At 21.5% G+C, this 22,612-nt stretch overlaps 5 protein-coding genes across 5 annotated transcripts; 1 reads left to right on the forward strand and 4 right to left on the reverse strand.

Annotated features, from left to right (window-relative positions):
• Positions 1–739: 739 nt before the first annotated feature.
• PY17X_1123700 (uncharacterized protein) lies at positions 740–2,185 on the reverse strand (the record flags this gene model as incomplete). The annotated part of the gene is made up of 1 exon (XM_720172.2): positions 740–2,185. One exon carries the CDS (start codon positions 2,183–2,185, stop codon positions 740–742), a length of 1,446 nt encoding a protein of 481 aa, XP_725265.2.
• Positions 2,186–3,408: 1,223 nt separating this feature from the next.
• PY17X_1123800 (superoxide dismutase [Fe], putative) lies at positions 3,409–5,747 on the reverse strand (the record flags this gene model as incomplete). Its single annotated transcript, XM_022956518.1, has 9 exons — positions 3,409–3,467; positions 3,632–3,691; positions 3,963–4,082; positions 4,211–4,354; positions 4,583–4,624; positions 4,847–4,891; positions 4,993–5,083; positions 5,285–5,463; positions 5,678–5,747. The coding sequence occupies 9 exons, from the start codon at positions 5,745–5,747 to the stop codon at positions 3,409–3,411; spliced, it is 810 nt and encodes a 269-aa protein (XP_022812411.1).
• Positions 5,748–7,262: 1,515 nt separating this feature from the next.
• On the forward strand, positions 7,263–9,267 carry PY17X_1123900 (transcription/splicing factor; the record flags this gene model as incomplete). The annotated part of the gene is made up of 2 exons (XM_719364.1): positions 7,263–8,955; positions 9,143–9,267. 2 exons carry the CDS (start codon positions 7,263–7,265, stop codon positions 9,265–9,267), a joined length of 1,818 nt encoding a protein of 605 aa, XP_724457.1.
• A 245-nt stretch (positions 9,268–9,512) lies between these two features.
• PY17X_1124000 (helicase) lies at positions 9,513–12,404 on the reverse strand (the record flags this gene model as incomplete). The annotated part of the gene is made up of 1 exon (XM_719363.1): positions 9,513–12,404. The coding sequence occupies one exon, from the start codon at positions 12,402–12,404 to the stop codon at positions 9,513–9,515; it is 2,892 nt and encodes a 963-aa protein (XP_724456.1).
• A 1,240-nt stretch (positions 12,405–13,644) lies between these two features.
• Positions 13,645–19,782, reverse strand: PY17X_1124100 (uncharacterized protein; the record flags this gene model as incomplete). Its single annotated transcript, XM_719362.2, has 1 exon — positions 13,645–19,782. One exon carries the CDS (start codon positions 19,780–19,782, stop codon positions 13,645–13,647), a length of 6,138 nt encoding a protein of 2,045 aa, XP_724455.2.
• Positions 19,783–22,612: the final 2,830 nt, after the last annotated feature.

Below are 22,612 nucleotides of genomic sequence, written 5' to 3' on the forward strand. Positions count from 1 at the left end.
GAACATATCAAAGAGGCACCAGTTTAAGGCTAAAAAAATAAATAGTAATAAATAAGCAAAATAACAACAGTTGTAATAATAAGTTACCAACGAATTTTACACAATTTTATTTATAAGCACTCACATACATGTTATATAAAGTAATATATTAAAAAGAGGGAAATAAAATGTACAGGGAAAATATAATTATCAATATGTGTGCAAATTTATGTACCTGTAATATAAATACCGCTCGTCATTCACACACACACATACATATGAACAAGCATATACATGAACACACATACATATGAACACGCATACATATGAACACGCATACATATGAACACGCATACATATGAACACGCATACATATGAACACGCATACATATGAACACGCATACATATGAACATACATAATATAGGATATCACCTTCACAACTCGGGTCATCATTTCACATTTATTATTATGTGAATAACAATAATAATACACAAATTCAAACATGTAATAAAAGGGAAACATATAGCCTGTTTTCGCATTGGCAATAGTAATAATTTTAGATATATGGAATAAACGTTTAAAACTAAAATATTATAAATGAGTGTATATATATATGATCAGGCAAATAAGATAATATGAAATATTAATGTGTTTTTTTTTTGGGAAGTCAAACATAATAATATAATTTTTCTATGTATATGTATATGTATATAAAATAAATTAGCATAGTTGTAAAATTCTATAATTTTATAAACAATACTAATATTTATGTGATCGAAGTTTTATAGCTGGTAAGGGACCATCCGATTCAGGCCATGAAACAGATATTCCATTTTGAAAAAGTATAGGCTTATATTGAGGCACAGATATAGTCATAATTGCAGAATTTCTGTAATGTTCAATATTAGCTTTTAATCCTTGTACCCTTCCCCATGTAACAGTGCATATTTTATTACTTTTAAATGCATTTAATTTATAATTATTAAAAAATTTAATAAATAGTTCAGCATAATGAGGATGTATAAAATTAATAAATGCATAACCAACATTACATTTGTTACGAAAATCAATTGGTAAATAAAAAAAATCATATAAACCTTTAAAATGCTCATTCATAACATCCATTAACATATTTTGTGTATATTTATTTGGTATATTTCTTAACATAACTGTTGTTAGACCATTATTATTATTACTATCTAAATTATGAATATTTAATATTGTTCCAAGTGGTATAGATTCTTCACATTTATATATAGTATCATTTTCATTATTATCACGATTTTCTTTATTACAAATAAAATTATCATAATACACAGTATCCATATGATCATTCTGAACATGTACATGTTCTATGCAACTTTTGTTTGATACTGAAGGAATAGATATAAAATTATTTAATCTTTGCACACATTTTTCTCCATTATCATCACTATTATTATTATCGCTATTTCTGTTATTATTATTGTCGCTATTGTTATCATTATTATTATCGCTATTGTTGTCACTATTTTTTTCATTATTTTTGTCACTATTTTTTTCATTATTTTTGTCACTATTTTTTTCATTATTTTTGTTACTATAATTTTCTTTATGCCCAATTGTCTGATAACTACATTTTCTATACTGTTCATAAGGACTTAATAAAGTATCCTCTATTTTTTTATCATTATTAATAACACATTTATTATTAGAAATATTTATTTTTTTTATACAATCTATTAAATCATTATATTCATTTGTTATCGTTTCATTGTCTTTATCACTTTCATAATCAGAATAAATATGTATCATAGTAGATATTGTATTTAATTCAAAATCTTCTTCTTTTTTTTTTTTTAAAAATTTCATATTTTGTTCATTCAACAAGCCATATTTTAATATTTTTTTTTCATTATTACATTGGTCATAATTTGGGCTATTGTTTTGCTTAACATTTGGGGAACAACATTCAGGATATTTTTCTCCACTATTACATATATCACCATCTTTAACATAATTATAATATTCTTTTGAAAATCTACAATTATTTTCACTAGTAAATATTTTATTTAATTTATCCAATTGATTATTACTATTCCCCTTTTTATTATAAAGAACATATGGAGATATATATGTATTTTTTATATGCACTATTCTTTTATTACTCACTCTTTTATTTATTTTTTCGTCTTCTAAGTTTATATTTTTCAAATTCATATTCATTTTTGTCCGTCCTTATTTATATTTACAACTTTTCTATTTCTATATTCATACGTCAGAATTATTTTAAGTCTTATTTTCTCTTTATATGTATGTATATATATATTTTTTGTGTGTAATGATTATATTTTTTATGTACATGCATATTTTTATGTTTTTTTTTCTGACCGGCAAGGTAATTAAATGTAGCCAAATTATATCACAGAATTATTAAAATAAAACGTATAAAATGATTAAAAAATATATTAAAAATATAGCATTATTTTTATTTTTTTTTGACATTAAAATATATATAAAGCATACATATTCTATATTTACCTTTTTAGAAGAAAAACCATGTATTCAGAATTTTACGTTGTTAATGTTACACTATTAATGAGAGTAATGTAATATAACAGAATAGAAAATGTAGTTAAGTTGTATAATGAAAAATACCATACTATTGGAAAAAAAAAAAAAAAACAACCAAATATGAATATATGAACAAAATTTTTTTTATGAATTATATATTCTTAAATTAAATGTTTTTTTATTTGTTATGTATAATAGTTACAACAATAATAAAACTAAAGTCAATATTAAAAATGCTCTTCAAAAAAGGCACATGAATATACATACCAAATATATGCATGTGTACACACGATCATATGCATATATAGAAAGAGGTATTTATTAAAATAGCAAATATAATAAACAAAAAAAAAATGAATAAAAACAAAAAGAATATGGGGAATACCCCATTTTTGTATTATATAAATTCACAACAAATAAAAAAACATTTTTAATAATAAAATTTTAATAAATTTATACGAAATATGTATTACATATATTTTCTATAGTATGGTGTTATGACATATGTGATTAAATAATTGGTGAAAATATGTCCAGTTTAAATTTATAATGTTTATAAAAAAAAAATTATAAATAAAATCTTTCTATATATCTCATATCTTTTCTTCCTCTCTTTATGTCGATATTTCCATTACAGGTAGAATGACAAGCAAAACATCAAAATGAGGATAAAATAAAATATTTTATATCAATATAACATTTTTTTTTTTATAATCTGTAAAAATTACTAAACATTAATTAATACTGACATACATACATGGAACCATATATAATGTCCATGTGTAAATAAAAATATTATTTTTATAAAAAGGAGATTGTCCTTTCAAAATATTATAATTAAAGCTTGCTTAAAAAGTAAAAATAAAAAACGTTTCTTAATTTACAATTGATAAATTATAATTGGCAAAATCCCAATTTATTTTGGAAAACCATTCTGAAAAAAAAAAAATATATATATATATATTGTGCAAATAGAAATGGAAAAATACCACAATTTTGTTCGAATTTCATCAAAATTTCATATGTCTAAGATAATAGCCTATAAGACTGTTTAAAAATTAAAATATATTTCCACTTTTTTTAGTTTTTTGTTTATACCTTTTATATAATCATTTCTAGAATTTTTATAATCCACATAATATGCATGTTCCCATACGTCTTTCAAAATGGAAAGAAAAAAAATCAGCATATATCCCCATAGACATATATATAAATAGATTTGACAATTTTATTATGTTTTATTATGTTTTATTATGTTTTATTATGCTTTATTATGTTTTATTATGCTTTATTATGCTTTATTATGTTTTATTATGCTTTATTATATTTTATTATGCTTTATTATGTTTTATTATGTTTTATTATGTTTTATTATGCTTTATTATGCTTTATTATGTTTTATTATGTTTTATTTTCTCTTTCCCCTTACCTAGTGCTAGTATTGGATGGCCAATTTGATGCTTAATTGGACATTCGGCATCATGTCCTTGATAAATTTTTAATTTATGTTCTTTGATTACTAGCCAAATCCAACCACTTCCAAAATGACCTATAATAAAAAAAAAAAATGTCACAGCAATAATAATATAACTTAGGTATTTATTATATAAAACACGATGAAAAATGTAAAAATAAAATACTGTGGAAACATATATGTCTCTTATTGGATATAATTACTTGATGCCTCCTTTGTGAATTGTTCTTTAAAATTTTCAAAAGAAATAAAGGACTCTTCAATTTTTTTTTTTATTTCTCCATATGGTTTTCCCTCTCCATTGCTTTTCAGTCCCAACCAAAAAAAGTTATGATTAAATATCTGAGCTGTTAATAAAAATAAGCATATTCCGAAATGTAAATTAGTGCATAAAAAATATTGTATGTTCATAATTAATAAGGAAATTATATATCTAGCCATAAAAAATATTGCATGTTCATAATTATTAAGAACATTATATATCTAGCCATAAAAAAATTGCTATTTTTTTATTTACACTTTATTATGTTCAATTAATTATTCATATGTATTTGTGTGCAAATATGAAATAGTACCTGCGTTATTATAAATTGGTCCATCGTATTTTTGCATTATTTCTATAACAGTGAAATGGGAATAAAGATAGAACTAATATATGCATACATTTTGAAAATGTGTGTAATAATATATGTACATATTTTGAAAATGTGTGTAATAATATATGTACATATTTTGAAAATGTGTGTAATAATATATGTACATATTTTGAAAATGTGTGTAATAATATATCCATATATTTTGAAAATGTGTGTAAAAATTTAATAATGTTCATTTTATACCCTCTAAAGACATATTCTTTAACTCAGGATGTTTTGTTGCAAAATCTTTGAATGAAAAAATTATAAAAATCATAAAAAATGAAAATAAAAGCTTGAATTATGGAAAAGGTAATATTAGTAAAATTTAATGTTGTTTTATTTTGTACCATTTAAATTTTTTATATAAGCAACATGGTGTTTACTGTAATGATACTTAATTGACTCTTCACTCAAAAATGGTTTCATTTCTTGAGGATTCTATAAATAAAAAATAACAGACATATGTATACATTTATAATAATTATTTTTCCTAGTACATTTATATAATAAATCGAAATAAAAAAATGTCATAAATTACATGCACTGTTCATATTTAAATATATATATGTTGGTTATTGGCACTATTATTGAACTTTGTTATGTTCATTTATTTAGTATTTTTTTTTTTTTTTATCATACAAATGGAAGTTTCATTAATGAAAAGGGTTTTGCATTCCACATAGGTATTACTCCCCATGTTTCATACATGCTATCATTTGTTTTGGTTAATTTTGTATGAATAAGTCTAGAGTTTGATAATGAAATTCCTTTGAAAATTAAATAATTTAATTTGATAGAACTTTTAAAATTCGAACCCTCTAAAAATATACATAAATTTGTAAGTAATGTTTATTTAAATATATATGTATGTATACATGTCCATTATTAGGCAATTAAAATGTTAAAGACAGTATGATTAATTAAAATGGTCTCGATTTTGTAATGATTTATACAAGTATGATAAGCATATATATATATATTTTTTTTTTTTTTTTTTTTTTTTTTTTTTTTTTTTTGCAATGTTAAGATAACCTTTCATACATTCCTGTTTTCCCATACATGTAACATAAAAGAGGATCAAAAAAAATGTAAAAAAAGGCATTTTTATTTTTGGTAAAATATGTTATGTCTATATAGAAAAGAACAAAATTCTTCTACAAATAAAAAATAAAATTTTCATGACATAAATTTTAACACTTTATTATTAGACTTGAAAAAAGTAATGTCATAAAAAATGGGAATTTAAAAAAAATTCCATAACGAGCAGATTTTTTTTTTTTTTTTTTTTATCTTCGATTCAATGTGATTAATTATTTTTATATATTTTTCTAAAAATTAGCTGATACACACATTAATATAAACTTTTATTTTTTATATATAAAATAAAGGGGCTTAAAACATATTAGATATATTATGTTTTTTTGAAATTATATCCTTAAAGGAGAAGCACATTTCTAAAATAATAAATAATTTGTAAGTTTTATTATATATAATATAATTTTATATTTCTAATATCGAAAAAAGCGAAAATATATACTTCGAACAATTGTTTTTATTCATTTTTTTTTATTCAAATTATTTATTTTGTCGATATATTTATATAACTTATACAAAAAAATACAATATTATGTACATACGTACTATATATATACATTTTGCTGCATAATATTTTCTCTAAAGCTACAAAATTATAAAATAAGGATTTTTTTTTTTTTTTTAATTATTCACAAAAATAACAATTTATTTTTTTTATTTTCGTTATATATCATACTGGTATTATAGTGAAATTAACAACAAAACTAAATTTTAAATCTATAAAACAATATTGGCAAAAAATACATTATACATATATAATCACAGTGAATTAAAAAACTGTATTATTATAAAACCCTATTCAGTTCTTCATCATTCAAATATAGTAGCACAATCATAAGATATTTTTGTTTTTTTTTTATTTTTTTATTTTTTTATTTATTTTTAATTTCATTTGTATGATATATTAAAAATTATTTGTAATTTATAGGGATATAAAATTAAAATAACTCTATGTTGATTTCATTTTTTACAAATTCAAAAATTGTTCTATATACCAAAAAAAAGCAACACAATTATTTGAAGATTTTATTTTTATTGTTAATAAAAAAAAACAACGAAACAAAACTCAAATAAATAGTAACAAAATAATAACAGACAGTTTTGCAAATGTATATTGGACGATATTATGATAACATTTAATTACAATCTTTTTATAAAAACAAAGTTTTCAGTTTAAATGATTTCCTCAAAAGTATATATAAATTAAGTCTATACATATGCATAATTATATAAAGAGTGCAAAAGGCAGCAAGCTAAAATAAAAATAAAAAATTATATTACCTGAACTGTTCATACGATTTTGTAAAATAAAAATAAAAAATTATTAGTTATTTAAAAAATATATATTAAAATTGGTAATGAATTATGGGTTTATATGAGTATGAAAGATTTACATCAAAAAGTGAGAAATTGTAAGAAGAGTAAAAATAAAAATATTTTGAAAATAAATTATTACGAAAAATTTGGCTAATTCAATTTTTATTTAGTTTTTTTTTTTTTTTTTTATTTTACCTAAAAAAAAATGCATTACGACCCATTAGTAGCTTTATCTACATTATCACCAATTGAAAAATTGTCTGATGAAAATTCAAAAAAAAAATCAAGATGGGGAAATAATGCAAGTAATTCTTTAGAAAATAAAATTGTTCCAAGTAGATGGGGAGATGAAAATTATAAACCATATTTGCCATTGCCATTTGTAGATTATCCCCCAGGTTTAACACCTTCACAATTAGATCAATTTTTAAGAGAACAAAGATATGATGAATTAACAAAAAAATTAAATAAAGGAGAGTTAGAATATGTCGACCCAGATATAAGACCTCCATCACCTCCACCTATTTATGATAAAAATGGAAATAGAATAAATACAAGAGAAGCCAGAATTAAAAATAGTATGATTGAAGAACATCATAGATTAATTGAATATTTATTAAAACATGTTGAAGGTTTTGTAGCCCCTTCTAATTATAAACCTATTAAAAAAATTCGTAAAATTGAAATTCCAATTGATAAATATCCAGATTATAATTTTATGGGATTAATAATTGGACCCAGAGGATGTAATCATAAAAGATTAGAAGCAGAAAGTGGGGCACAAATAAGTATAAGAGGCAAAGGTACACAAAAAGAAGGAAAAAGAACAGACCATCAAACAGATATTGAAGCTAATATGCCTAAACATGTTCATATATCAGCAGATAATGAAGAATGTGTTGAAAAAGCAGTAACATTAATAACACCATTATTAGATCCTACACATCCATTACATGATGAATTTAAAAAAAAAGGGTTAGAACAATTAGCATTAGTAAATGGAATCAATTTAAATCAATTAGAAACACAAAGATGTGCAATGTGTAATTCAACAACACATTTAACACATGAATGCCCAGAAAATATGAATATACAAAATTTTAAAAAACCAGAAATTAAATGTAATTTATGTGGTGACCATGGTCATATAACACTTGATTGTAAATTAGCTAAACAAAATAATATTATGAAAAATAATTTTGATGCATCAAATATACCTGCACCACCACCTGACGATGGAATGTCACCGACTTCATTTGACAGAAAAAATAATCACCCTTATATAAATAAACAAGATAAAACAAAAATGGATATTGAATATCAAAAAATGATGAGCGAATTAAACAAAGATAGTGGTAGTACTACTACTGCTAGCAATAATAATCAAAAAGGAAACACAAAAAACAGTGGAAATAACTTTCCTGCAAGTGGTCTCGTAAATAATATTACTGGCAATATAAATGATGATTATGCATTTCATCCAAATTCTAATAATTTTTCAGATACAACAAATAGTAAAAATAATAATACTAACAATTATAGTAATAATAATAATATGATGCCACAAATGAACATAAAAAATATGAACAATCCTAATTTTATTCCATTAGGAAAAGGTAATAATTCATTTAATGATGATTTAAAAAATGTTAACCAACAAAATTATTATGATAATTATAACACAAAAACGGGTATAAATGATAATGAACAAAATTTTAATGCAAATATGAATTATCAAGGGATGAGCAATATACCGTTAAATCATTCACTACCAATGTTACCAAATTTTTTTAATTTTTCTCCATTTATGAATAATGCTTTTCCTCAAAATGGTGCATTACCATATCCCAATCCTCAGCAAATGCCTTTGGACCCCATGTACATGCAGGCCTTTCCTGGTAAGCGTCACATTTTTTTCGCTATTTTGTTCGCCATTTTGTTTGCCATTTTTTCCGCCATTTTTTCTACCATTTTTTTCGCCATTTTTTCTACCATTTTTTTCGCCATTTTTTTCGCCATTTTTTTCGCCATTTTTTCTACCATTTTTTTTTCCATTTTCCACCATTTTTATTTTCGCCGATTTAGGATGGCCACAAATTCCTATGAACTATTCAGAAGATTTATTGGCACATGCCGCTGCCCCTGATACAAACCCACCACCTCTTCCATCAGAAAATGGGAATGCCCAAGAAGAAACAAATGATATGTAGAAGTTTTAATTATAAAAATGATGAATTATAAAAAAATAATAAAACAATAAAATAAATGAAAATATATATGTGTACGTATGCATATATACAATTGTGTGAAAAGAGGCAATGCTTATATATTCTCTAACAAAAGTGCACATGGCATAATACAATTAAACGCATGTGGTTCATTCTTCCGAAATTTTAAAAACAAATACATGATTTTTTTTTTTTTTTTTGAAATTTAGTAATTTGTGAAGAATTATTTAGTATCCTTCTTCCTTATTTAATGGTTTTGCTAACAAATTAACAATTTGATTGGAAAACTTTTTTTTTAAGTCATTTACCATTTTTATGTTTTTATATATACTAGGAAATTTTGTATATAACCAGCAATATAAATCGATTATTTCATAATAAAATTCTAACACTTTAATAAATTCATCAAAACCGACATTTTCTGTATCATTTTTTGCACACACTTGATATTTTAGTTCAGTGTGTGCGTTATTATGTAAATTCATAAACATTGGATTAATTAATTTTGAAAAAAAAGGAAATAAATTATTATTTATTTGAAAATTATCATTTTGTGCATCCTTCAAGTCGGGACTCATAATATTTGGGCTATTATATAAAGCTTCATAAGTGAAATTGCCATTGCCATTGCCATTGCCATTACCATTGCCATTACCATTACTATTGCAATTTATTTTTTCATTCCCACAAGGTTGTTTATAATCATTATTGAAGTAGTAATTATTTTTAGAATCAATATTAGCATCATTTGGTAAATTGCAATTTTTATTATCACCAACATAGTTCAGCATCGAAAGCATATCAGCATTTATGCATTCAAAAAAATCAACATATCCCAATATACTGTGTGACATAATAAATGTTCTTAAAATATTTATCATAATTATATTATTTATATTGACAGGAGATATTGTATATATAAATAGTATATTTTTATCTATATTAATATTCTTTAAAAATTTAGCAATAAATATAATTTGATTATAATTTTTTGTTAAAAAAAAATAAGAATCATTTAATTTTAAATAATCAATCAATATTTGTAATATTTCATATAGTTCAATTTTAGCTTTATATTCAAATTCTAATATTTTGCTCAGCTTTTCAATAGTGTCAAAGTTTGGAAAATATCCTGCCCGTAAAGTAGTATTAATATTTTTTTTTTTATTATCAAAATTATTTTGGCTAGCTGGATTTTCTCTATTATTTATATCATCATCATCATCATCATCACCATATTTATCCATATTTTCTATCTGTTCATATAATATTCTGTTAGAATTTATATTATCCAATAACTTATCACATGGTATATTACCAATATATTGATCGATCAAATTATTTGAATCATTAGTTTCATTTGCGTTATGTAATTCATAATAATTTTCATCATCATTACCAATTAATTTTTTGACATTTTTATTTTTAAAAATATTTTTTAAAATATTCATATCTTCAAAATTTACACATGTAACAAAACCATCACTCGAATTTTCTGAATCATTTTTATCAAATCTTCCAGCTCTTCCTGCTATTTGTAATATTTCGGATACATTTAAATATCGAATAATATCACCATCATATTTTTTTAGTGAATAAAATATAATTCTTCTTATTTTAATATTTAGTCCCATTCCAATAACATCAGTTGCTACTAAAACAGTTTCTTTTTTCTGATTTCCATGATTGTAATTTTCTATATGATATATTTCATTTTTTATATTTTCCTCATCATTATTTTTTTTCAATTTTATATTATCACAATCATTTTTGGTTTGTTTACAATAATAATTAAATAATTCTATTTGTTTTTTTTTTGATTCAGGGGGTAAAGTTCCATAAATTACAAAAACCCGTTTATTAAGTTTTTCAAGTTTTGTTTTTAGTAGCATTATGTTATTTCGTGAAAAACTTATTATACAATCACCTGTTTTAACATCATCTAATGCCTGTACATTTTCTTCTAATTTTAATTTGTTCAGTCGTTTAAATCGTTTTATTATGACTTGGTCATGTAAAATGTCTGATAATTCTTTAATTAAATTAACAATATGTTCACTACCACAAAGATATATTTCTTCACATTTTAAATTCATTAATACATGAGTCCATGCATAACCACGTATACTATTATTAATCATTTGTATTTCATCAATTATTGCACAATCATATTTTTCATTTAATGGGGTCATTTCAATTGTGCACACAGTGTGTGTGTTATTAGCTTTTTTAATTATTTCCTGACCTGTTAATAAATTTGCATTTTTTTTTAAATTTAATAATTTTTTATGTATTTCCCATGTTAATAATCTTAAAGGGGAACAATATAACCCGTTTTTTGAATCAATAAATTTATTGAAAGCTTCATGTGTTTTTCCACTATTTGTTGGTCCAACATAAAGATATAATTTTCTATTTAAGTTATTTTTCTTTTTTCTAATTTCATTTATTTCGGTAAAATCGCATAATTTTTTTATATGTTCATAAAATATCCATTGTTTGTGATAATTTCTTTTTATAAAATTTTGAAAAATGTTTAAAAGTGTTTCATATGAATTTAAATAACATTTATCGCTTACTTGCTCAAATTCGTTAATTTTTTCTTCTTCTATTTTATGATCTAAAGAAAAATTAACATGAACATTGTTATTAACAATTTGTCCATTTTCTTCATTCACTTTTACATTACGAGTATCACCAATACATCCATTACTACAACAATTTGTATCTACATCTTTTGTAATTAACTCTCTTAATTTAATTAAATTATTTTTATCGTTTTTAATTGTATTCAAAAAATGATTTCGCACATCCATATCTTGCAGAAAGAATATGGGAATATTATAACGATGAATAACATTTCGAATTAATTCCTTTTCATTTATAATTTTAATCAAAATATTTCTTATTTTTAATATTTCATTTTCATTTAGCATTACATAATGTTGCGCTTTTCTATATTCTTCATTTATTTTTTCAAAATATATATTATTATTATTATTACTTATATTTCTTCGACATTGTTCTAAGATTAAGAAATTTACATTATTTTGGTAATACTCTTTATTGATTTTTTTTATATAAAGATTTAAAAAGCATTTTCGAATATCTTTTATCATTTTGTTAATAAGTTTTGATTACATAATTAGTGGGGAATGAAGACGGGAAATTAGCTGAAAAAAATATATATAAGTTTGCCATTTCCTTTCTTCTTTTTTCATAACTTCTTAAATGGGATGGCTAAATTTTTTTACAATTAGCCTCAAAATTGTTAAAAATTGAAACTATTAAAGCTTCTTCATTTTATAGCTAATATAGTTAACTTATCTAATTTTATATACCATCATTATTTTTCCATTGTTCACACTATGTGATATATAAATAAAAATATGAACATTATACAACGTAGCTTATTATATTCATTATTCTATGAAAATTAATTTTATTATTTCACCATTTCTCAGCATTTTCAACATTTCTCAACATTTCTCAGCATTTTCAACATTTCTCAACATTTCTCAGCATTTTCAACATTTTTCACCATTTTGGGAATTATTTATATAATTTTTACCCTCGCCATTTATATACTTTTTGTTTTGTGCCTGAAAATTACAGCAATTTTTATCCCCGTGAAAAGGTACCCACATGGATTATATATATATCGTGCAGAATATTATAATTAAAACCATAAGTGCTTAAAGCCTATTTTTATGAACTTTTTTAAATGGTAAATATTTTTCACAAGTTTAATGGATAAACGAAAAATGAGATCTCATCGATTACATGGATAAGAACATATATAGCTATATTACAAACTTTCCAAAAAAAAAAAGTTATTTATATATTCCTATTTTTCTGAACGTACAGAAATTTAAATGGACACATGCCCATCACATAATTATTTTCGTAACTATTTTCGCTTTTTTTTTATTAATGTTAATAATTATTTTCGAAAATGTTTTTTTTTTTTTTTTTTCAAAAGTTTATTATAAGAATACAAAAAAATTAACATATAAAACTGTGCACACATAATAATACTACTATGTATATATGGTGTTGTATCATGATATATTAAATTGTTAAAACAGTAAAGAATGTAATAAATACATTAAATGAAATTAAAATTGAATATATTGAATTAATTAAAACAATAATAAATAGATGATCAATCAACAATGACAAATTAAAAAAATTAAAGGAAATATATATTAGCATAAAAGAAAATACCAAATAATGATACTAATATATATGCACACATTTTCAACAAGCTATTCCAGCTAGCTAAAATGGATTATGCATATACATTTTTGGATGGAAAAAAAAAAATAAAAAAAAAAACTTTATTTAAAAAAAATATGGTTATTCAACAACTTTAATTTTTTTTAATGCCTTGTACATTTCATAAGCACATGGACGTTCTTCTGGATTAAAACTGAAACATTTTTGTAAACATTTTTTTATAGAATTTGGTAAAAAGCTTGGTATGTGTGGTGTTCTTTTATTAACTATTAATTCATGACGTATTTTAGTATTTTTTGAAAAATTATAATATGGATATTTACTACAAAATATCTCAACAATACAACAAGCTAAACTCCATATATCAATTTTTTCAGTAACTTCTGATGTACAACTAAATGTTTCAGGAGCCATATATCTGTATGAACCAAAATTACTATAAAGTTTTGAATTTTTAAATCGTGCTTTTCCAAAATCACACATTACCAAATCCATATTATTATTTATTAATATATTTGATGTTTTAATATCTCCATTAATAATTGGTGGATTATGTGAATGTAATTCATGTACTATAGAACACATTTGTATTGCCCATTCTAATCTTTGTTTTTTATGAATTTTATTTTTATTTTTTAAAAAATTAAATAAATTTCCTTTTGCATAATATTCTAATAATAACATTAATTTATTATGTTTTATACATATACCATAAAATTTGCATATATTAGATCTTTGTAAATTTTTATATATTTCAATTTCTCTTAAAAAATTTTTTAAATTTTTGCTATCTTTTAAATCATGTATTTTGATAGCAACTGGTATTTGTATATAAACTTCTCCATCTTTATTTTCATTTTCTTCTTCATTTTCTTCTTCATTTTCTTCTTCTTCTTCTTCTTCTTCTTCTCTTTCGTCATTATCAGGTGTTTCAAAATAATTTCCTTCTCTGTTTTTTTTATTTTCATTATTATAATTAATTTTTAATTTTTCTTTTTGAATATATGCTTTTTTATCATGATTTTTTATCTTATTTTTGATATTACCTTCATCATCCTCTTCCTCTTCTTCTTTATTTTTTTCATTATTTTTAATTTTAGAAACATAATTATTATATTCTTTTTCATTAATATAATCTTTTGAAACATTTTTATTTTTAGATAAATTTAAAATAATAGTTGTTTTACATTCATCTGTGTTATTTGAATTTAGTAATGTACTATCTCCTAAACCCTGATTGCTTGAATTTATAATTTTACCTTTATTTCCATTTAATTGTACTTCATCATTTTGTCCAACATTTAGTCTATTTATCTTGTTGTTAATAATTATATTTCCATTACTAATGTTATTTTTAGTCCCACTATCGCTTGTATTTATAATATGGTAAACACTGTTATCATTTCCTCTGATGCTTTTTTGGTTTTCTTTATCGAGCATACGAGCATTGTCATTGTCATTGCCATTGCCATTATCACCATTATCGCCATTATCATTATTATCAGCATTATCATTATTATTATTGTTAGCATCATCTGCATCATCATCGTCATTATTTATGGAGTCGCCGGGATGGTTGTTTAGATTACCATTTCGATCGAATGCCGTGTTTTTGTTTTTTGGATAACAAAACATATTTTCATCATTGTTATTTGAGTGGATACAAATAAGTTCATCTAAGATATTTATTTTATTTTGCAATAAAATACTTTCGAAATCGGCATCAAAATTTTGATCATAATCATTTGGGTTCGACTCACGATCACTAAATGATGCAAAATTATTCATTAAATTTGTGTTTTTTGAATTTTTACATAATGAACAATAACAATCTTTTTTTATAGTATGATATTTTTTTCTTAAATTAAAAATAAATTTTAGGAATCCAAAAATTAATGCATTTACTAAATGATTCATATTTAATTTACTGAATGGAATTATTGATAATTTATTTAAACCATTTTTATGTTTATTTATTTCACGTTTTAATACTGACGAGCTTTTTAAAACTTGATCATTATTTAAAATATTATAAACAGTAAAATGTTTATATTTATTTAATAATTTATAATCATCTATGAATACAATTTTAAATATTGATTTGTCACTATAATAGTGAAATATATTTTGGCTATCAAATATATATAGATAATCTTTATTTAATGAAAATGTGATTATATTTTTACTTTTTATATATAAAAAACTTAAATTATTATTATATACAATATTATTATGATATATTTCAACTAATAAATATGAAATAATTTCATCATTATATTTTTTATTTAAATTTTTATTTATACTTTGTAATTTATTTATTATTTTTTCTGCTTCATTAATAAAACAACTTTTTCCGATAACTATATCATCACATTTTTTATTTCCATATATAAAATTTAACATTGATTTTTTTAATTCTTTTATCTCTTGTGAGTGTGAACATTGATATTGTAATACATTTCCTTTAAGAATATATTCACGTGCATATTGTTCATTTTTTTGGCACATGTGATTATTATTATTATTATTATCATCTCCATAATTAGTCAAATTTTTTATATCATCTTCTATATCATAATTTTTTTTTTTTTTTTCTATTTGATTTTCAAAAAAAGGAAAATTATTTAATAATTTATATTTCCTTTCACCATTACTATTTGTACTATATCTATTATCTTCATTTATTTGTTCTCCAAATATTTCGTTAATATCTTTGTTGCCTTGTTCTGAATAACTAACACTATTTTTCTCATTTCCATTATTATACTCCTCATTTATTATTTTTTTTTTTTTTAAAATGTTTTCAATCACTGATTTATCGTCTTCTTTTAAACTAATGCGTATGTTATATTCTTTTTTATTTTGGTTATTATCTACTTCATTGTTGTGATTGCAAGAAGATTCATTTTCACGATTATTGAAAATTTCAAATATCTTTTCTATCATTTTATTTCTAAGACAGTCCATCTTTTCTATATATTCTTGTATTTTATCATGCTTTTCATTGTTTTGACAATTTTTTTGACAGTTTTTTTGACAGTTTTTTTGACAATTTTTTTGATATTCTTCTCGACTATTATTATTGTTGGAAGTGCTGTTTGTGTTATTTCCGCAATTGTTAGAATTTGTGTTATTCAATTTCATAACTTCTAAATATAAACGACGAAAGTGGTTTCGTTCATAATTTGGATTCTCAAAATCTTTATTATGCATTTCTCTCTCCTTTTCATTTTGCTGACCCTTAATATCTTCATTGTTACATTTATCATCTTGAATAACAATAATTTTATTATCATTATTTTCTTTTTGTTTATTTATAAGCATTTTTTTTCTTTTAATTTTAACATTTTGATCATAATTTTCTTCTTTTGCATGAACATTATTATATTCCTTTTCTAAATTATGATCATCATCTATTCCAGTATGCAAATCATTAGTATATTTTGAATTTTGATCATACATTTCTTCATATTTATTTATTTTTTTTAATAATATTCCTTTATATACAACACCAAAACCACCTTTTGATAAATAAGATTGAATTTGAATATGATTATAATCTATTAATAATTTATCGTTTAAATATAATGAACATATATTTGTGTTTGTCATAAATATTATTTTTGATATTTTAGTAAATATATTAACATTTTTTAAGGGATAATATAATTTTATATGTTTTACTATTATATCATTTTCTCCTAAATGTATTATAGGAATATTTAACATCCTTTCTTTTTCCAAACATCTTCTATATATTTTTATGTTACAATTTTCTTTTGTTTTAAATATTTTATCTTTTTCATCATAAATAACATTTTCATTATTTAAACAATTTTCTTTATAACATGTAATTGAATTATCACTACTACTGTTAATAACATATTTTGAATTATTCATATTAGTATTATTTGTTATGACACCGCCTTTTAATAATGGTCCTGAACCTTCTCCTGTTAATGCATTTCCATTTTGATAATTTCTGATAATAGATTGTGCATCAATACTTCCTCTTTTTCCACTATTATTTTGATGTATATATTTTTTTATTTCATTGTTATTTTTATTTTTATTGACATTTCGATATTGTTCACTACTGCTACTACTATTACTACTGTTTGAATTTTCTTCTGAATTGTTCATGTTATAATTCTTATTTGAAGTTGCTATATTATTTTTATTATAACCATTGTGCATGTTTATATAATTTTCTTGAATTTGTAATTCCTCTTTAACACCATCATTATTATTATTATTGTATCCTTTTCGTTTTGCTTCTTCAAGTTTTTTTCTTTTTTCTTTAATAAAATGTATCAAATATTCTTCTTTTATATAGTTTCCATTACATGCACTGTTCATATTATTATTATTACTATTATTTTTCTTAACATAATTATTGCTACATCCAATATTGTGATTATAATGGGATATATCATTTTCTTTTCCCATATGACTGTTAATATTACTAGGAAATATATCTTTTTTATTAAAAAATATATCATCACATTCCATTAGTTTATTACAATTATCATTATTGCCATTTACCATTTTTTTCGAGCTAGCTTTTATTAACATTTTAATATGTTGTTCATCTTCTTTTTCTTTATTAAAATGGCTAGATGATATACCACGAGATTCGTACATGTCATTATGCATTTCATATTCCCTTCCAATACCATATATATCATCTGTTTGATTTACTTTCATATATCCATTCAATTTATTTATTCCATAATTATTTTTATTATTATTATTGTTAACATTGTGATTATTATTGCCACTACGGGGAGTCATATTTTTAATGTGCATACAGCTATTTTGTTCAGGTGAATTTTTATGATGCGAATTTTCATTATTATATCCTTTTAAAGTATTAGCATATATAAAATTTACACTTCCATTAGTACTATTTTGAATGCTTTGATTTTTTTTTTCAAATTCCTCAATTATGAAACTATTTTTTTGATTTATTCTATTTTCAATTTTATCCTGATTAAGATCATAAAAACCAGGAAAATTATATCCTTTTCCTTTATCATTTTCTACACCCCTTTTTTTTTTATCATAATTATAATATGGAGCATATGTTGGATATTCTGATTTATTTTTATCGTCATATGCACTTATACACGATGAAACGTTTTTTTCCATTCCATAAAAATTTTGATTATTATTTATGACTTGTTCAGAATTTTTATCCATTTTTGGGGGTGCATATAAATTATTTTTTATTTTTTCATAATTACATGCATGGGCAAGGTATTCTCCATCAATATTTTTTTTTTCTTTATCATAAACATTTTTTTCTCTTTTCATATTATTTAATAGTTCCTTTATATCCGCATTATTTTTGTTATTATTATTATTGTGAAATTTCATATTATTGTTAATAATTCCAACGCTTTTTTCACTACTAACATTTTTATTACTACTTCTTCTGAAAAAGTTATTATAGCTAGCTTCATTGGATATTCCAATATTACTAGTATGACTGCTATTGTTGCTAATACTATTTATTATTTCATATTCAGAATAATTTAATATATTTTCGGCTTTATATTTATTATTACCACTATTATTAACACTATAGTGCATTGGTGTGTCATTATTTCGATAATCGTTGTTTTTATTATTTCCTACAATGCCAACTAATGGATCGTTTTTTATATGATCATAAGTAGAGGGATGTATATTATTTTTATACATATTATTATTATTATATTTATTTGGAGTTACATTTTCGCTACCTATGTAATGATTGTTATTATCGCTATTATTATTTTTTCCATTTTTTACTAAAATATTTTTACTCTTAAAATTTAAAAAATCAAAATTTCCCAAAAATTTTTTGACATTATTAGTTATAAATGCTTTATCAGAATTTTCAGTGTTGTTCATATTTTCGTAAGTAATTTTTTCGTTACTTTTATTTTTCATATGAAAAGCAAGATTCATATTTTTATCATAACTATCCATAATAATTTTGTTATTATTGTTGTTACTGGCGTTACTGCTACTTCCATTGTAGTCGTTTATAATTTTCCCGTTACCATTTATATATGTCGGATTTTCATTATCTACTGCACTATTTCTATTTAATAAAAATTCTCTATTAAATTCTTTAGCTGATATAATATGGCTTGTTGTATTATAGCTATTATGTTTTTCTTTCATATGAACATCATTTGCATCCACTTCATTTTCATTTTCATTTCCATATAGTGAAAAAGTGAATATGTTATTGTTGTTTTTAAACATTTTATTATGCTTTACAATGGTGTATTTTTTATCTATATTTTTTATCGATATTTTTTGTATATTTTTTTTTATATAATTTTTTTTTAAATATTATTTCTTCATTTACTTCAAAATAACCTGTACTGTTCAGAATTTTTTACATCCAAGCATTATTGTATTATTTATTAATACTATACTTTTATTTTTTTTGAAGGGTTTATATATTAAAAAAAATAAAAATAAATAAATATATATATACACATGTATATAGTTAATATATGTTTTGATAAATTACTGAAAAGTATATTATACTATGTAATGAAGATATTATATTTTTTTTTTTTTTTTTTATATAAATTATAATAAATAATTTTCTTAATTTGGCTATATAATTTAAGCATATCCTTCAAATTTTTAGTTTTATTAATACAAATTTAAAAATTATTTTGTATATATTGTTTGTCTAGTTGCATATTAATGTATATATGTATCAACTGGTTTGTTTATGTCGTTAGTTAGATATTTAATTATAAATTCATATATTGACGTTTTCAAATATATGTTAAAATATTTAATTATTCAAAATATCGGATAATTAATTATTTAATTATTTTCAATTTTATTAAATTGTTATTAAATTTTTGTCTTTTCTCTTGTTTTATACATATTCAATGAATATATAACTAACATTTATATACACATAATTTTGTATATACAAAATATTATTATTACATATATATATATAATATATTATTTTATATATATATAATATATTGTTTTATATATATAGAATAAGACTGTTCATATTATATAAGGCTTAATAAATAGATAGCTGCTCAAAACAATGTAATTTTTTTATGCACAAAAGGTAAAACACAAATAAAAATGTAATATTTAATTATAAAAATGATAAGAAATTATTACACGAGTAAGCAAGTAAGCAAGTAAATAATGGATAATGGATGATGAATAATGAATAATGAATAAATAAATAAATAATGGGTGATGAATAAATAAATAATGGACGATGGATGATGAATATAGATTCAAAAAAAACTGTATCAAAGATTAAAAACTAAAGGATTATTATTAAATAAAAAAAAATGGGAAAAATGTGGTAACCCCCAAATATAAAATAGATACATACACACGTGTTTATATATACAATAATTTAAGATAGAAAAATGATAACATTTTTTTTCTATATATTTTATTAATTAGTCTATTATATAAAAAAATATTGTATATTAATAAAACAAATGTTTATATAAATATCTACATATATAATCGATTACTAAATTAAAAATAATAAGAATATAGTTTATAATATAGTTTATAATATAATCTAATTAAAAATGGCATTGGAAAAAAAAAGGATATACATGTAAGGTTATTATAATTCATATAAATATTGTAATTAAACCATGAAAACTTACTAAAATTTAAAAAAAAAAAAAAAAGCATAAAAAATTGTGATATAAAATATAAACACAAATAAGGCTATCATATATATATATCAATTAACATGCATTATTTATATCTATAGATGTATAAGTAGTAAAGATATAAAAGATTATTTAAATTTTTAGAAAACGTTTTCAATGTATATAATGATAATAATAGTACCTTAACTAAATAAGCATGGATAATATATAAATAAATAGGTTATACATAACAACATATACTACATAAAATATTAACATATACTATATAGCTGTACATATTTATATACCATTAATTTTTCTATATATAATATGTTAAAAAAAAAGAAACAATATATATTATGAAAAATATTAAAAACTAAAAAACAAAAAGTAAAAAAAAAAAAAAAAAAATACAAAACTTAACAGCGGTATAATATATTATAAGGTAATATTTTTTAAAATAACACCCTTTTTTTTATTTTATTTTTTTTCTCAAAAAATATATATTAACATATAGGGTACTACTCTTATAAGAGCAAATTTGTATTTTATAAAATTTACAAAAAGTACACGCAGAAATATAAATATATCTATTACTCACAACAAATAAATAATATATGCTATTTTATTTATTTATTTATTTTTTTTTTTTTTTTTTTAAGCATAAAAATTCAATGTTTGTCATATATTTTCATATGCCTATGAAATTTTTTTATTTTTTATATTAACACAAAAAAATTAATATTAAAGATGATAAGGACAAATCAATAATAAATTAAAAGATAATAATAATATGTGATAATATATTTATTACATTATTAACAAGTTTTAGGGTCGTCACATTTAGTATATTTAATAATATTATTATTATTTTATTTTTATGTATAATTTGTTTGCTTAGTTTATACGACCATTTTAGCTAAGAAAAAAAAAATATCTCAAAATAATAATGCTTGCATATTTTTTTTTTATTTTTTTTATTATTAAATTCGCTTTTTTATTTGATTGTTTTATAAATAATAACTTTTTGTCATGATTTTTTTTTTTTTTTTTTTCTATATTTGTGTTTTCATTAAAAAAAGGAAACAAAATTTGTTCATATTTGTTCATATTTGTTCAGTTCATATTTGTTCAGTTCATATTTGTTCAATTTGTTCATATTTTTTCAATTTGTTCATATTTGTTCAATTTGTTCATATTTTTTCAATTTATTCATATTTGTTCATATTTGTTGATTTTAAATATATTATATAAAAAGACTTTCAAAACGTTAAAGAATATATTTTTCTTAGTTTTATTTAAACAAGGGTTATAGAAAAAAACGATTAATTTAAGAAGCAAATTAATCAGAAAAAAAAAAGCCAATTTAAAATAAAAAAAATTAAAAAAAAATATCTAAGCATTATTATTATGAGATATTTTTTTTC

Source organism: Plasmodium yoelii (genome assembly GCF_900002385.2).
Source record: "Plasmodium yoelii strain 17X genome assembly, chromosome: 11".
Lineage (NCBI taxonomy): Eukaryota > Apicomplexa > Aconoidasida > Haemosporida > Plasmodiidae > Plasmodium > Plasmodium yoelii.